Raw genomic sequence first — 17,539 nt, 5'->3', positions numbered from 1 at the left:
TGTCAATTTGCCTCGACCGTATATCCATGTGTGCACTCTTCAAGTACTTTATCTTTCTCCCGTTGTAGTGGTAATTTGACACCCCTGACCTGTCATTGAATATTTACGATTATTATTTTCTTAAGTGTTTGAATGTCCTGCTGCTTTCGATGATGAATTTTTCTTCCATTACAATTGACAAAGATGCGAATTTCCACAGGAAGTTTAGTTATTTAAGGTGGTCGTTAAACAATGAATGATTCGGGAATATGGGAATGTGAGCCTGTGGCAAAAATTCAGGAAAAAATAATTTTAAGAAATATTTGGCTGTAAAAACCAGTAATTTGATACAAAAAATCAACAATTTTCACGGAAAGTCGTGGAAAAACTTTTTAATCCACAAGTCTAAGACTTTTTTCCAAAAAGTCCTTCAAAAATAATTTTTAAGCCATCTGGATTTAGAATTCAATATTCGAAACAAGTTCCATTTAAAACAGCAAATGCAAGTGAAATCGATTGTAGAATGCAGTTAAAGTCTTTAAAATGACTTAAAGTGACAATTTAAAATTCCAATTTTGAATCAATTTCCAATTTTGAAAAAAACTTCAAACTAATTCAAATTTTAATTTTTCGAAAAATTGGGCTAAAATCATAAAAAAAAGACCGAAAATATAAGAAAAGTCCTTCCTCTCAGGATTCATTATTTGAGACAAGTTGCATTTAAAATAGCAACTACCAGGGAAATCGGTTGGAGAATGCAGTTAAAGACTTTAAAATATCATAAAGTGGCTGGTACCCTTATATGGGTGTGACTACATAGACAATTTCAAATTCCAATTTTGAAATTATAAGAGCGTGACTACATAGACAATTTTTTCCAAAATTCTTAACTAATTCGAATTTAGAATTCCAACTTAGAAACAATTTCTTTGAAAAAATGGGGCTAAAATCATAAAAAAAACAAGTAAAGTCGGGCGGTGCCGACTTTATGATATCCTACACCACTTTGCTGGTGTAGGAGCTATAGCTATATCTGAACCGATCTTCACCAAATTTGGCATATTCCCTTTAGACTCAATTCGGTCGGATATGACAAATTCCATCCCATTTGGGTAAATATTAGACGTTTGGTGCACAGTAAAAAGTAAATCGGACGAAGTTAAATATGGGAGCTATATCCAAATCTGAACCGATCTCGATAAAATTTAGCAAATGTATTTCTGAGCTGTATTTGATATATTTCCCCAAATATTTGTGTTACATAGTGCATATTACGGCTGCAGAGAACTAAAATAACAAATCGGATGAACAATATATATGGAAGTTGTAGCTATATCTTAACCGATTTCGATCAAACTTGGCATACTTATTTTCAGGCTTAATTTGGTTGTATGTGCAAAATTCCACACTATTAGGGCTGATATTACACGTTTGGTGGACAATAAAAGGCAAATCGGACGAAGATATATATAGGAGCTATATCTAAATTTTTACCGATTATCTCAAATTTCAATAGGGTTCGTCCCTGAGTCAAACAAATGATTTGTGCAAAATTTCATCTGGATCGGGTAATAAATGCGAACTGTACTGTTCGCAAAAATACATGGACAGACGTACGGACGACGGATATGGACTCAGAATGTGATTCTATGCAGATCGTCAGAAGGAACTATGGGTCTATCTCGTTTCCTTTTGCCTGTTACAAACAAATGCACAAAGACATCACCTTGTGGTGTAGGGTATAAAAACTGATTATCGGGAGGTACCGTTATATGGGGACTATGGGAAACCTACACCGATATACCTAATTATACCCTCAGTCATACGGCTATCATTTGATACTATTAAAAAGTGCCTCATAGAAATAACGGTTTTAGACCCTAGGTCCCGTTGGACCAAATCCGTTTCAGGACATTTTGAGTCGATCTAGGGATATCCTCTTATCTGCCTTGCTGCTACATACGATAACTCACGAAGGGAGTATTCGGTTTGGTCCAAATTTTTTACATCGTAAGAGAAAGGATCATCCGATTTATGCAATATCGGTTCAATCCATCAAGTACCTCCCCCAAAATGGGTAAAAGTTTTGAATAAATATTACTGTTATAAACGTGAAGTGAGCATAAAATCTTATATGAAGAACGGATAGGCCGGACCACTCCTTCTACTACCTCCGCCACGACGGGTAAAAATTTGTAATAAACATTGTGCTCGTAAAACTCAAAATGTGCTTTAAAATTTAGCATTTCTCAATTTTCCTACCAACACAAGTTCTGGTGTGAAGATAAGAAATATCCGACGACTCCGACTGGTACCTCACCCACCAAGGATTAAAATGTTGAATAATTATAATTGAGTATTGAGAAAAATATTGAGATTTGCATAGTTTGCATAAGAATGGTAGAATATTATGAGGTAGAATATTTTCTTTGAAAATGTTGACCTTTTGTGGGGAAGGTAGCAGAAAGGAGAAGACAAGAAGACAATAATACGTGAAAATGTGACAAAAATCACCAAAATACCGAACATCGGGAGGTATCGTTGTATGGCAGCTATACAAAAAAGGTGGACCTATATATGCAATATTCTGCCAGCGGAGCTAGAATTCATAATGACCCACAAATACAAATTTTTAGACAAATTCGAGGAAAAATGTGGCATAAATCATCAAGATACCGAATCTCGGGAGGTACTGTTATATGGGGCTATACCAAAATGTGGATCGATATATAATTTTCATTTTCAATACCATACTGCTAAATTTTGAAGCTCTACGTCAAAAAATGTGGCCTGTATCGGAAGGATAAAGTTAATATAGCCTCCTTTTCAAGGCGGAGGGTAAAAAAATATAAGGAATTGCACTTTACCAAAATTCCTATTGGGTAGTTCCTCGAAAATTTCATTCTCTAAATTCGAAAAAAAAATTACTCTAAACAAACCGAATTTTACAACAACAAAAATAAGAAACAAATCACTTTGTATTAGAAAAACAACATAAAACTGCAAACGGAGATGAGCTGCAGCGGTAAATATAAAATTTGATGATGATACATATGGACAGGAAAAAAAAACGGATGGATGGCAGGACGGACAGATGCATTGCAAACTCCGTGCAGCTACAAGGAAAAATAATAAAAATTCAAAAAAAAAAAAACAATTAGAGAACCTACTAAATAAATAAACTATGAAAAAAATCGACAACAACAAAAACAAATCCTAAGAAAAAACAACAACAACTAAGGAACACATGTAAATCTTTTTTTTCAAAAAAAAAAAAAAAAATCGAAATTAAGAAAAGGAAAATCCATAAACTGTACAGCTAGACGTTTGCCGTTTGGGTTGCTGCTGCTGCTGCTGTAGTGACAGTGACAACAGTCAACGGCCCTGTTGCGCCGGGGTTACCTTATGTTGCAGATCCCATTGGAAAAGGAAACTAGATGAAAATCATGTGGAGAGAGAGAGAGTGTGTGTGTGTTGGCAAGTGCGTGTTGTTGGTGTCAACATAGCTGAGATGTGGAGAGACGCAAGAAATGCCCGCCGCCTTCGTTTCTTCGCCTTTTAACATAAACACACGTTTCAGTGGCGCTGCTGCTGCGCTGGCCTGACAGCGGCCCAAGTAAAGTGGCAACATATCTGACATCTGCTGCACCAATCGCTGCAGTAGCAGAGCAGCCACGGCTGCTCTGCCCCCATCACTTGAATGGAAGATCCTTAGACGTGTCTTTAAATAATGAACATCTTATAGTTTAATGGTTTATTCTAAAACGAAACGTGGTGCGATCAAGAACATCAAAATAAAAACTGACGACATCTGAGTTCAAAAAAAAGATCGTTGATTTCCTAAAAAGACAAAAAAAAAAAAAAAAAAAGAAAAAAATAAAAAAGTAGAGAAGGAAAAGGAAAAAAGATGTGATTTTTTTTGTCAAAGAAGAGACAAGTGATTTGAGTTTCGAAACACCCGTTCGTTCGTGTGGCGGATAATTTGATTTGTTGTTGTTCTAAGCCGAATGTGTGGGGTTTTCCCAAGAAAATTGTCAACGCAATCAAAGAAAAGCAAAAAAATAAAAAAAAAACTTGGCAAATGTGCCAAAAACAATACGAAATTTTCACACACCAGCCAAGTGAAAAGTGAGCAGATTTTCGTTTTAATTTCAAAGTGTGACCAAATGACATTAAACGCGTGGTTGTGAAAACTAGACAAAAAAAATTTTGATTAATTAATAAAAATTTAAAAAAAAGACAGTGCCCCACATAAAAAAAAAACAAAAATTATGAAGTGATTTTTTTTTTCAAAAATAAATTCTTGCAAATCAAACCATGTCTTCCTCGTTAAAAATTAATACTCCAAATCTAAGCATTCCCACGATGAAATCATTGAAAATGTTCCATGATATTGCACCACCAGCCACACCACCCTATACCCCAGGACCCCTGTGTGGCAGCCAGACCTCCAAGGATTCCACTTATGACACCACATGTATGTCCAACTCTTCGCTGAACTGCAATCTCATGTCACCTCCCTTGAGCGCCGCCAAGGCCCAGGATCATTTCCATGCTTCCATGTGCCACCTGAAATCCTACAACAGTGGTTGTGGTTACAGTGACTTTTCCACAGCCGATGTGAATTTTCCCGATTTTTCCCACATCACTTTTTCCAATGCCGAAACACCAACTTCAATTTATGGCAGCAGTTGCGGCACTGGAAATGGCCTACAATTTGAGGCCCAACCACCGTCCATCAATTATGATGATGAAGATCCAACCTTAAAAAGGCATTCCATGGGTAGTTGTTATGAGGAGGATGTGAAATATGAATCCGCAAATGCCCCTGTGATCCACACACCCCATTCGAGCTTCAATCGTGAAGATGTCTTTCGTTTTGAGCCCGAGGATATTGCCCGCCTAACGGAGAATTGCCAGTTTGAGGAGGGTACAGGAGAGGGCAGTTCCCATATGATGGTGCCTCAGACTCCGTTTACGCCCCAGACTCCTTATACACCATATCCTGCCACTTATATGTCGTTTACACCCAGCAGCAGTGGGCAGCAACAGCAAATGGAATATCATCAAGCTGGGGGCGTATACCAACAAGAACCCCAAACCTCGGCCCAGGCCTTGGCCCAGCAACAGCAACAACAACAAATGGCAGAATGTCCTGGCTACAATCTAGACATTGAATATTATAACTATGATGAAATCAATTGTCAATCCAAAGAACAAAGTCCTTGTTCCTCACCCCCGCTTGATCCTTGGATGTCCTTGAATTTAAACGAAAATCCCCAGCAGCCAGCCAGGCAAGAGTCTCCGAAAATCATCAACACCAGCTATGAGGCTACCAACTACCAACCCTCCTATGAGCCAAGTATTAAACAGGAACATCCCCAGAAACTACCCTCCATGATGTCCACCTTTGGCACGCCTAAATATGAACCCTTGAACAGTTTCAGCTACAATGAATATGAAATGTCCCAGCAAAGATCCAATCATGTCTATAGTCCTCCAAGCCAGAATCATTGCAATGGTACAACGCACAACTACACCCCCTCTTCGGGTTACAACAACTTCAATGCTCTGACCGAGGATTTTGAAAACTGCAACATGTTGAATCTGGAAAAACCCAATCGCGATCACAAGGTGATTTGGACCATCGACGAATTGGATGAAATCAATGATTTTACAAATCCCCAAATGATGATGGCCAACCAGCAAAATAGCTACTTCAATCAAAGTATCGAACGTACCGATGAAGAGGAAGAAGAGGAGGAGGAGGAGGGCCTCGAACATTATGGTGAAATTTTGGGCCATGAGGTGGAGGAAGAAGTTTTTGCCGCCGCCGCCACCCTTGATGACAACGATGAAGTATTTCTGGTGGAAAAACCCAAAACTGTAAAACAGAGACGTAAACGCTCCTCCAATTGCCGTTCTACAACAGCGAGCAATCAAATTGTGCCCTGCGAGGAAGCCTTGGTAGATTTTGTTCAAGGACCCATGGTCTGCCTGTGGACCGATTGCAATGAAGAGTTCCCCAATCAGGCGGAATTTGTCTGCCACATCGAAAAGAAACATGTCGATGTTAAGAGGGGTGAAGATTTTTCCTGCTTTTGGGTAGATTGTCCGCGACGTTATAAACCTTTCAATGCCCGCTATAAGCTGCTGATACATATGCGTGTGCACAGTGGTGAAAAACCCAATAAATGTCCGGTAAGTGGAATTAAAATTTTTAAAATTCTAATTTTTTAATTGAACAATCTGTGGTTGTGAATTGGATAGCCTTTGTTTTGGAAACATATATTCCAGCAACAAAATCTCAAAAATGCTCTGTTCCATAACCTGCAAGAATCTACTATTTTTGCCTTTTTTTCGATACCATAAAAGACAAATCGGTCATCGTAGTAATAGTTTTACATCCTTGAAGTCCTGATTCAGTCCAATAATCGTCATTTGAAAATAAAAGAAAAAAATATTATTTTTGGTGCTCCTAAAAGATTTCCTAAAGAAACACCTAAATGAAATAAAGAGGTTGATTACATCCTTCATCGTCCTTCTCAGTCTAAGATTCAGATACATAGAGTTTCATGAAATTATACACGAATATTCCAGACACTGGATTTTCCATGAAATGAAAAATTGAATTACCTTTCAGTCCAGTAAGATTTGTTTCCCCAAGGATAGCCTATAATCTGGAGGGACCTAAAGTTTTTTTCTACAAAAAAAGAAAAATATTTTTTTTATTAGGCCTTAAAAAAATAGATGATATGGTAATCGTCCAGCCGAAGGATCGTTCGTTTTTTCATCGATATAAACAATATTAGGTAATCGAGTTTAGCAGCTCCTTTCAGTGAATATTCGAAATGAACTAGGTCTGTCCTGACTTATAGACCCTATGTAGATATTTGTGTTTTTATTAACGATGATGTGGTAATCGTTCAGCCGAAGGATCGTTCGTTTTTTTATCAATGGAAACCATTTTGGGTAATCGAGTTCAGCGGCTCCTTTCAGTGAATTTTCGAAATGAACTAGGTCTGTTCCGATATAAAGACCCTATGTGATCGAAAGCAAACTCATCCTTCGTCCATTTTTTTGGGATACAATTTTAAATGAGTATATCTTGACCTACCAAAAGCTCCTTCCTGCGTTCATCGGTCAATTTTCTAGAGCTCCTTTCAGTAAATCATTCAAAAGAACTAAATTGCTCCTCAACTATATAATCCTTGTATTTGGTCGAACGGAAACTTGTCCGTTAATGGATACTACAGCCTGAGACAGAAAATTGTCTGTGCAAGTCTACGTCTTCGTATAGCTCCCATATAACGGTACCTCCCGATATTCGGTATTTCGATGATTTCAGCTATATTATGCACCGATTTTTTTAAGTTTCGCATTTGAATATTGTAATGGCTTATGACAAAAGTTACCTATGCAGGTCCTTACATGCAGGTGTTACATATAGACCTTAATGTAACAGCTACATTCGGTATTTTTAAGATTTTAACAGATTTTTTATTTTTTTGAAAACTAAACCAAATTAGTTCCAGATTTTACTTGTTTTAAATTTATTACGAGCCAAAAAGTATGCAACAGTTATTTTTTTTTAATAAATTGATCCTATCAGGTTTCTGTTTCCTTGCCTTACTCAAAACATTACACAATTCATTCCCCGGGCGGGTCATGGTGCAAACAAACAAAATAATATTCGATTTCATTTATTTGGCGATTGTGGTTTTTGTTTTAATTGTTTTGTTGTTCATGTTGCTAAATTGTTTGTTATGAAATTATTTAATTTTTTTTTCCCAAATAATAACAGGGCAAGAGGTTACCACAGCCATAAACATGTGTAGAACTTTATTCCAATTAATAATTAATTTTAACTGTGACATTTAAATGGTGGGTTTAAATTAAGTGACGCCTAAAAGTATGCACCATTCTTCCTCTGGTAACTTTTAAAATTGTAAAATGCTCAGTTCAGTAAATGTTTACATTATTTTCACAGCTGAATATAAGTTTAGCAAATTATTTATTTTAATTGAAAATATAATATTAAAGATAAATATTAAACCACATGAAAACTAGTTTTGACATATCATCTGATTTAGATATCTGGTGGAGCACATTTTATTGTGTTGCTGGTAAAAACGAACTCTAATCCTTGAGCTTTTTTTAAATTTTTTGTAATTCACTTGCTTAAATTACATACACCATTTTGTATATAATTTGATTCCTAAAAAATAAGCTACCATTTTTTTAATATACCTACCAAGGAAATTCAAATTTAAAATCTATTTAAATAAAGTTACTCTTTTTGGCACTTGATAATTTTTTTGCGAACTTTTAGAAATGTTTTGTCATAAAAAACCCCTGCCTCAAATAGAAATTCAATCTGTTATATTTACTAAATTTGCAATCAATTTTTTTTTCACTCAAAGATATATGTATGTATGTGTGCAAAAAATGGACCATTATTTGTAGATAGATTTTTTTCTACTTTACAAATTCATCAACTTTCATTGACATTTTTCACGATGATGATGGTGATGTGAAATGAAATCTATCAATTTTAATTAAACTATATAACACAAACATCCACAACTATATATGTGTGTGTATGTGTACATGAAAGTAATCACTTATTTTCGTGGATGGTGGAAAAAAAACAAGAAATATGACATTTAATAAACATAAACGTAATCATTTTTCGCCATTTAACTAAAAGCTGAATAATTGAATATGGACACTCTATTCAATATTATATGCTTGGAGTTTTTTATTACTCTACCTCTATTGAGCTGTTGTTCTTGTTTTTTTTTTTCTATATAAAATCTATTTATTTATGTTTCAACCGAAAATCAAATTTATTTCATTTATATATAGAATGAAATAAATCGGTTTATTTTATGACACACACACAAAGGGGACATCATTTTGTAAAGGAAAATAAGACAATAAAACAGAAATTGACTGTGTTGTATGAAATAAAAAAAATTAAGTTACAAAATAGGAACCCTGAAAAAGCAACAACCTCAACATAAAATTAAAAAAATGAAAAGAGAGAACGAAAATATTTGACAAGAGGGATTTATGTTACAATCTATGTAAACAGATTATAGATTTTCGTAATTTGTCGTGTTATTCACAAATTTTTGTTCATATAAAACCTAAACATATGCAACAAGTCTTTATTATAGAAGGCTCCTTGAAATAGGCAATGGAAAATATAGAAAAAGATTGCATTTTTCTCTAGAAAATATCTACAAAAAAGTTTATTTAGAAAAAAAAAAGTAATGCAGGCAACTACGTATGAGGCGATCTTGGAAAATTTCAAAAATTTTGTCGTTTATCCAACAGAAAATTTGAGTGGTTTAATAGCATTGACACGGAAAAACGCTACAGTGACACCACTTTAATGTGGAATAAATGTAAATAACTTTATAGTAAAGGTACGAAGTTCACGAAGGAATTAGTTCGATTAAACGATTCATTTAAATGGGGTGTATGAACTAGGTTACTCAATCTGGTTCACTGGAGAAAGCTTTGCGATTAAACGTTTATCAATAAGTGATGCCATAGGAATTGCAATATTTAATTTCAACGAGTCCTTCCATACTCTTCTTATACCCTCCACCATACTATGGAGGGTATATTAACTTTGTCACTCCGTTTGTAACTCCTCGAAATACTCATGTCAGACCCAACAAAGTATAAATAATCTTGATCAGCGTAAAATTCTAAGACGATTTAGCCATGACCGTCCGTCTGTACGTCTGCTGTAATCACGCTACAGCCTAAACGAATGAAGATAGGAAGCTAAAATTTTTCACAGATCTCTCTTTCTCTGCAGGCAGGTCATGTTCGAAGATGGGCTATATCGGTCCACGATATCGTATAGCCCCCATATAACGGTACCCCCGACATTCGGTATTTTGCTGATTTTACCCACATTTTTCAATTGAATTGTCTGAAATTTAACACAATGAGTTCCTTATGAATATTTCACCCCCTGAAAGAGAATTGTCTATATAGGTCTACAATATCGTATATTCCCCATATAACCGTACCCCCCGATATTCGGTATTTTGATGATTATAGCCACATTTGTCAACGGAATTGTCTGAAATTTAACACAATGAGTTCCTTATGAATATTTCACCCCCTGAAAGAGAGTTGTCTATATGTGTCCACGATATCGTATATCCCCCATATAACGGTACCCTCCGATATTCGGCTTTTTGATGATTTTAGCCACATTTGTCAACGGAATTGCCTGAAATTCCACACACTTTACACCCTGACAGAGAGTTATTTATATTGGTTAATGATATCGTATAGCCCCCATACAACGTTACCCCCCGATATCCGGTATTTTGACGATTTTAGCCACATTTCCCAATGGAATTATCTGAAAATCCACACAAGGAGTTCCTCGTGAGTACTTGTCTATGCCTACAGCAACAAGATTCAATGAATAATATAATTATCTCAGGGTACCCTCATTTCAAATAAGAATATCCATCTCAGTATTTCTTACATTGATCTAGTCAAAATTTAAGGCAGGTTCCCATCTCTGATTTTCATGGGTTCAATACAATGGGTTCAATAATGTCCATTTTGAAAAAGGACATGTTATGAATGATGTTATTTTGAAAAACACATTTAAAATTATGATTGCACAATGTTATCTTGATAACCTACCATGCAGATATCAAATGTAAGACATAGTTCCGCTGGAAGAAATGAAGGAAAAACATAGTTCCATTTAGTGAACCAAATTATTCAACTCTATGTGGTATCGACTTTCATTTAGATTCAGTTCTACAAAATTAAAAGAAATATATATAGCTTTATTTATATTTAGGTAATTTATTTATTTTATTATTTTTTATTATTTTTTTAATTTATATTTAGTTAATTAATTTATTATTATTTATTTTATTATTTTTTTTTCTATTTAATTTAATTTTTTTTTTTTTTTTTTTTTTTGATAATTTCTATAATTGATGTTGTTTTCTATTTTCCAGTTCCCCGGTTGCAATAAGGCCTTCTCTCGTTTGGAAAACTTGAAAATCCATCAACGTTCACATACCGGTGAACGTCCCTATGGCTGTCAATACAAAGGATGTCTGAAGGCTTTCAGCAATAGCTCTGACAGGGCAAAACATCAGAGAACACATTATGATACGGTAAGTTGAAATTTTTAAATTTAAATACAATTATGAGAAAAAAAATAGATTTTAGAAATGGAATCCAAATTCTTACAAATAGGAGCAGCACTGGGCTCCAGGGCCGTTGGAAGGTTCAGTTAGTCCAACTACTCAGAATTTCTAATTTTTGAATGATTGTTTTTGGGTTTCTTTTATTTTTTTCATGGGATAATAATTATTGTCCGTTTCTTTTCCTATATGTTCCATAAAATCTTAAATTCTGGGAAATTTTAATAATTTTTTATGGATTTTATCTTATGGTTTTACATTTAGCTTCATGTCAGAATATATAAAACAAACGATTTATTATAATTACTATTACTATTACTATTATTATTATTATTATTATTATTATTATTATTATTATTATTATTATTATTATTATTATTATTATTATTATTATTATTATTATTATTATTATTATTATTATTATTATTATTATTATTATTATTATTATTATTATTATTATTATTATTATTATTATTATTATTATTATTATTATTATTATTATTATATTATTATTATTATTATTATTATTATTATTATTATTATTATTATTATTATTATTATTATTATTATTATTATTATTATTATTATTATTATTATTATTATTATTATTATTATTATATTATTATTATTATTATTATTATTATTATTATTATTATCATTATTGTTGTTATTATTATTATTATTATTATTATTATTATTATTATTATTATTATTTTTATTATTATTATTACTATTATTGTTAAAATTATTATTATTATTATTTTTTTTTTTTTTTTTTTTTTTTTTTTTGAAATTTTTCCTTGATAAGAACAGCAGACTTTTTGTTTGAAATGTTTCCCATTTTAAGGAGAAGCTAATTTTTTGATGGATATTTAATAATTTTTTCTTTCGAGTTGAGCTTAGGAAAATTGAAGTCGAACTCTAGAGAAGTTTTTATTTCAATTTATTTTTCCGACATACTTCAAAAACCAAAAAAAAATTGGTATAAATTAATAAAACAAACAATATGAGAATATCTTTTTTTTTATAGAAAATCTGGAATCCCACATTAATTTTTGAATGTATTTCGATTTCGATAGATTTCCATTCTTCTTTTGCACTCCAATTTTTTTTTTTGCTTTAAAAACAATTCTTCCAAATTTTCCATTATTCCAATCCCATATCATTCATTTGTTATCCCATGCAACAAAAAAAATCCAAATATTTTCTATTCTACATATTCTGCAGGCTCCTCACCATGCGCAACATGTTTGGCTGTCTAGTGAGCCAATGACATTTCACATGTCGCTTCTCTTTCTGCGTTGTTTTCATGTTCCATATGAATGAATTGAAAGAAAACATTTGTATGAATATTTTCACAGGCACACACACACACACAAACATAGACACGAAATCACAACTGAGTGATTTATAGTTGCATATGTGGCGAAAAACATAACTGTGTCCTTTTTTTCTTTTTTTTGTGTCCTTGTATCATCATCTACGGGGAGGACATGTTGGGCTAACCAAAAACTAGCCAAAACTGATAAATGCAACCAGCACACATGCATAGATGATGTTGATGCAACATATTGTTGTGAGATTGCGATTGTTAGAAGCATTGTAGAAAACGGTTGACATTCACAAATCACACATGAGTGGAGGGGTTGGTGATGAATAGATTGAGTATGTGGTTTGGTCATGCTTTTGGTAATGCCCTAAAATCCATAGAGTATCCTCCAAAAATGTTGCGGCCTAATGGTCATAAAAGCCACTTTATGCTAGTGGGGGCTTTGCTTCGAGGCCAACGTTAATAATGCACTGAGAAAAATAATAGAGAAAAATATTTTTAATTAAAAAAAGAGACGAAGAAAAAAGTTATGGGAGAGTAGCACTCCCTTCTCATGGCTATAAAAGAGAAAGGCATTGGTTCGTTGTTATTTTTCCCAAGAAATGTCTCTCATTTTCTCTCAACTTCAGACGCAACCATGCCAATCACAACAAAACATTAGTAGGAGATAGAGTACAACATTATTTCTCCCTCTACAATTCGTAGAGAATTTCTGCTGGCATTTGCGCCAATTATTTTCTCAGTGTAAGCCGACAGAAGAGGGACTGGTTTGCAATTGCCCATTTCCCTTTAGCGATTTCATGGTCACAACCACAACCATGTGCCTATGATGTTTTATGTCCTTTATGGATATTTTCCTAACATTTGACATTTATAAAGCTTGCGTTTGATGGCGATTGGATCAGATGAGCTCCGCCGCACTAGATCGTCAAAAAAAAAAACAAGGACCCAACAAATATGTTGGATATTTAAGTAGTGGCGATTTTTGGTAAATTTCAGAATTCGGGTTTAAAAGTCCTATATCAGGGTGAAACTATTTCAAGAGAGAGTATTTTTTAAATTAATATTTGAAGAGATTTTCAGCAGATCAAGGCAATGTTTAAAAAAGAATGAATGGCATTTCTGAGTAGGAACAATACTTTGAGAAACATCAATGGAAATTTAGGTTAATTTTGAAATTAGGTGTTAATGAAGGTGATTTTGGAAAAATGTACTAAGTACCAAATGGTACTGCATTTTGGAAAAGTTTAGCTTAGGGTGAACGGATGAAGCTGGAATTTTGAAATTTTGAATTGGGGGCCCTGTTGGTGTTAGGCTTATGATAAAGAAGTGATTTCTGAAATGTGTACTAAAAGTGCAAGAATAGCACTAAATTGTACTATTTTTGGTACTGTTTGGTATTGGGCGACAGATATTATGGTCGTTGGTTATTTGTTAACTGGGCATATGGAGGTAGTCTCGGAAATGTGTACCATTATTGTACGAAAAGTCCGGAATGTTAGTATATTTGGTATTGGGTGAAGGAATAGAGATAGAATTCGAAAAATATATTTTAAGATTACATCTGTCTTTGAGATTTGGCGGAGCGGATGAAAATGCGTACTATTTTTTGTACGAAAAATCCCAAATGGTACTATATTTGGTATGGGGTGAAGGGATCAAGTTGGAAATCTCAAATTTGATATTGAGGGTTCGATTTTGGAATTGAGGTATGAAGATGGTTCTGAATTGTGTACTATATTTGTACAAAACATACTAAATGGTATTAAATTCGCTATTGGATGAACGGATAGGGCTGGAATACCGAAATTTGATATTCTGATCTCCGTTTGTGTCTGTGTTTAGAGAAGTATCTGGTTGTGGACATGCGTACTATAATTATGCTATTCTTGATCAGCGTAAAATTCTAAGTCGATTTAGTGATGTCCGTCTGTCTGCCCGTCTGTCTGTTGTAATCGCGCTATATTTCGAACGAATTGAGATAGAAGGCTAAAATTTTGCACAAATGTTTATTTTTCCAGTAGGCAGGTTAAGTTCGTAAATGGGCCATGTAGGTCCACGCCTTCGTATAGCCCCCATATAACGGTACTCCCCGATATTCGGTATTCGGATTTTAGCAACATTATTCACCGGAATTGTTTCAAATTTGGTATTTAAAGGTCGAAATAAATACTACAGCCTAAGACAGAAAATTACCTGTGCAAGACCACGTCTTCGTATAGCCCCCATATAACGGTACCTCCCGATATTCGGTATTTTGATGATTTTAGCGACATTATTTAGCGGAATTATTTCAAATTTGGTATTTGAAGTTCGTAATGGATACCACAGCGTGTGACAGAAAACTGTCTGCGCAGGTCCACGTCTTCGTATAGCCCCATATAAAGGTACCTTCCAATATGCGGTATTTTGATAATTTTAACGCCGTTATTCACCGGAATTGTTTGAAATTACGTATTTAGAGTTCGTAAAACTACAGTCTGTGACAGAAAATTGTCTATGCAGGTCCAAGTCAGGTACATCAGTACCTCCCTATATTCGGTATTTTGAGTTTAGGTACAATACTCGACGAAATTGTTTGAGATGTCGTATTTGAAGTTCGTAATGGATGCTTCAGCCTGTGACAGAAAATTGTCTATGCTGGCCCAGGTCTTCGCACAGCTCCGATATAATGGTACCTCCCTATATACGATATTTTGATGATTTTAGCTATTTTATGCACCGTTTATTTCAAGTTTCGAATTTGAATATGGTAATGGCTTATGACGAACAATGTCTATGTAGGTCCACATCTTATAGACCCCAATATAACGGCTATATTCGATATTTTTAAAATTTTAACAGAATTTTTTAAGGATTTAATTTTTTTAAAAATTTTCAAATTCGTTCCAAATGTTGGAGGGTATTCAAAGTTCAGCCCGGCCGAATTTACTGCTTTTTAACTTGTTCTATTATATAAACAAATTTGATTTTAATTTCACTTTTAAATAATAATATATTTTTTAAATGTTCTCCTTCCAGAAACCCTATGCCTGCCAGTTGCCCGGCTGTACGAAACGTTACACCGACCCCTCCAGCTTGCGTAAGCATGTGAAAAATCATGCCCTACGCAATGCCAATGGTCACTTGGGTCGTAGGAAATCAACAACGGCTGCGGCGGCCAAGAAAACCACAGCAACAACAAAAACTCGTCGCCATTCGGAATCATCGTTGATGCAAACAAAACCTTTGGGAAAAACTAAAATCCCGGCAAAGCCTTTAAACAATGCAGTGGCAAAGCCAAGAAGCAATAGTTGCAGTGAAATGTCTTTGGCCAACACTAATTATCAGGAAAAACAAAAGATAAATATGTACAATACAACAGCAACGACCAGTACAAATTTGCAACAACAACAAAATATGCTCAACGACCCTCAATTGCAATTGGCCACAACAATAGCAGCAGCTAATCGCAATTCAATGAACTTTAATGAGTTGTCCAATTGTTTGGTCAACATTGAGCAGCATAACCGAGCCGAAGATGGGGGTGTGGAGTTCGCCGCTGTTGCCACATATAATTTGAGTTGTGCCACAAATCGTCGCAACAGCAGTGACAGTGTGATTAGCAATAGCAGCAATGGCAGCCATCTAAGCAATGCCAGTATTCAACAAATCAATGAATTCCAACAAATGTTGCAACAGCAGCAACAGCAACAACAACAACACCATGCAACATCAAATGGTCAACAGCAAAATGAGAAGCAAACAAATCTGGTTGAAACAACAGCATGTGATATGTTACAGAGTGCCACAAATTCGTTTAGTGGCCAACAACAACAACAGGAGTCTCAATCGGCAACAACACCGAACATTGAAACAACCATCGCCAATTCCTGTGAGTCTAACTCGACCGATGAAGCCGAATATGTTTCATTCGAGTATGTTAAAAAGTTGCTATGCGAAACCTTTGATTGCATGGACACAGATCGTCCTGATGAAAGCAATTCCAACAATAACAAAACATCAAACCGTGACGTCACCACATCATTAACGTCAACAGCAACAACTGCTGCTGATGTTGTTACGGCAACCAGTGCGGCGGCTACAATTGGGGCTAGTATCGTTGTCATTAGTGGGGAAAAACAAAAGCCCATTACACCAACAACTTCGGCCACGACAGCAACAGCTAATGAAATTGTTGTCGCCAATGTTGGTAGCCATGGAAATCTACAATCAATCTGTGCCCCGCACGATGATGATGATGATGATGATGATCATGAATTTGCCAAACATTTTGATATGGATTATTTGGAGAGTTTTATGTAAATGTTTGTGGATTTTTTTACAAAAGACAGGAAAAAAAGACAAAAAGAAAATAACATCAAGGAAAAACAAAAAAATGTAAATAATTTAGCTTAAAAAAGAAAACTACTTGTAAAACCAAAGACAACCGACAAGACACAGCTTCAAACCAAAGACCTTTAGATTTTTTAATGAATTTTGAAAAAAAAAAAAATATTTTTCACCAAAGACATAAGTCATTAATACTAACCCTTGTGCTATGGAGGGGGTTTATTTTGTAAGAAAAAAATAATAATTTTAGATGAGATTTAAAAGCACGGCAAGTGATGGCTAAAATTGCTGATATCCTAGAGATATTTTGGAGCAATTTTCTGGCGGCCCAGACATAAGGGGGCCCCAAATTAACTCCTTATTTAAAAAAAAAAAAAAAAATAATTTTAAATGAGATTCAAAAGCATGAAAAATGATGGCAAAAAATTGCATCTATGCCGGAGATATTCTGGGTCATTTCTTAGAGGCCCAGATCGGGGCCGATTTTCGAAATTTTGTTATTTTTTTTTAAATTTCCAGTAGCTTGCCCTGCTTCAAACACACGAGTCTCTGAGGGGAAATCATCCCTTTGGTAAAGAGTTACCAGAAAAACGATCTCAAAAGTCAAATATAGCTTTACGAGGAGTTTGAATTATTTAATGCTTTAAATAAACAGAAAAAATCTTGGTTATATTACCACGTTTCGTTAAAAGGT

The 17,539-nt window shown here is 34.5% G+C and overlaps 1 protein-coding gene across 1 annotated transcript; it reads left to right on the top strand.

Annotated features, from left to right (window-relative positions):
- Positions 1 to 3,855: 3,855 nt before the first annotated feature.
- On the top strand, positions 3,856 to 17,057 carry LOC101894318 (uncharacterized). The gene is made up of 3 exons (XM_005180024.4): positions 3,856 to 6,180; positions 10,992 to 11,153; positions 15,535 to 17,057. The coding sequence occupies exons 1-3, from the start codon at positions 4,297 to 4,299 to the stop codon at positions 16,816 to 16,818; spliced, it is 3,330 nt and encodes a 1,109-aa protein (XP_005180081.4). The 5' UTR covers positions 3,856 to 4,296; the 3' UTR covers positions 16,819 to 17,057.
- The last annotated feature ends 482 nt before the right edge of the window (positions 17,058 to 17,539 follow it).

Source organism: Musca domestica, unplaced genomic scaffold (assembly GCF_030504385.1).
Source record: "Musca domestica strain aabys unplaced genomic scaffold, Musca_domestica.polishedcontigs.V.1.1 1, whole genome shotgun sequence".
Taxonomy (NCBI): Eukaryota; Metazoa; Arthropoda; class Insecta; order Diptera; family Muscidae; genus Musca; species Musca domestica.
Note: the sequence above shows the minus strand (reverse complement) of the source record. Positions and strands in the feature narration are given on the sequence as shown.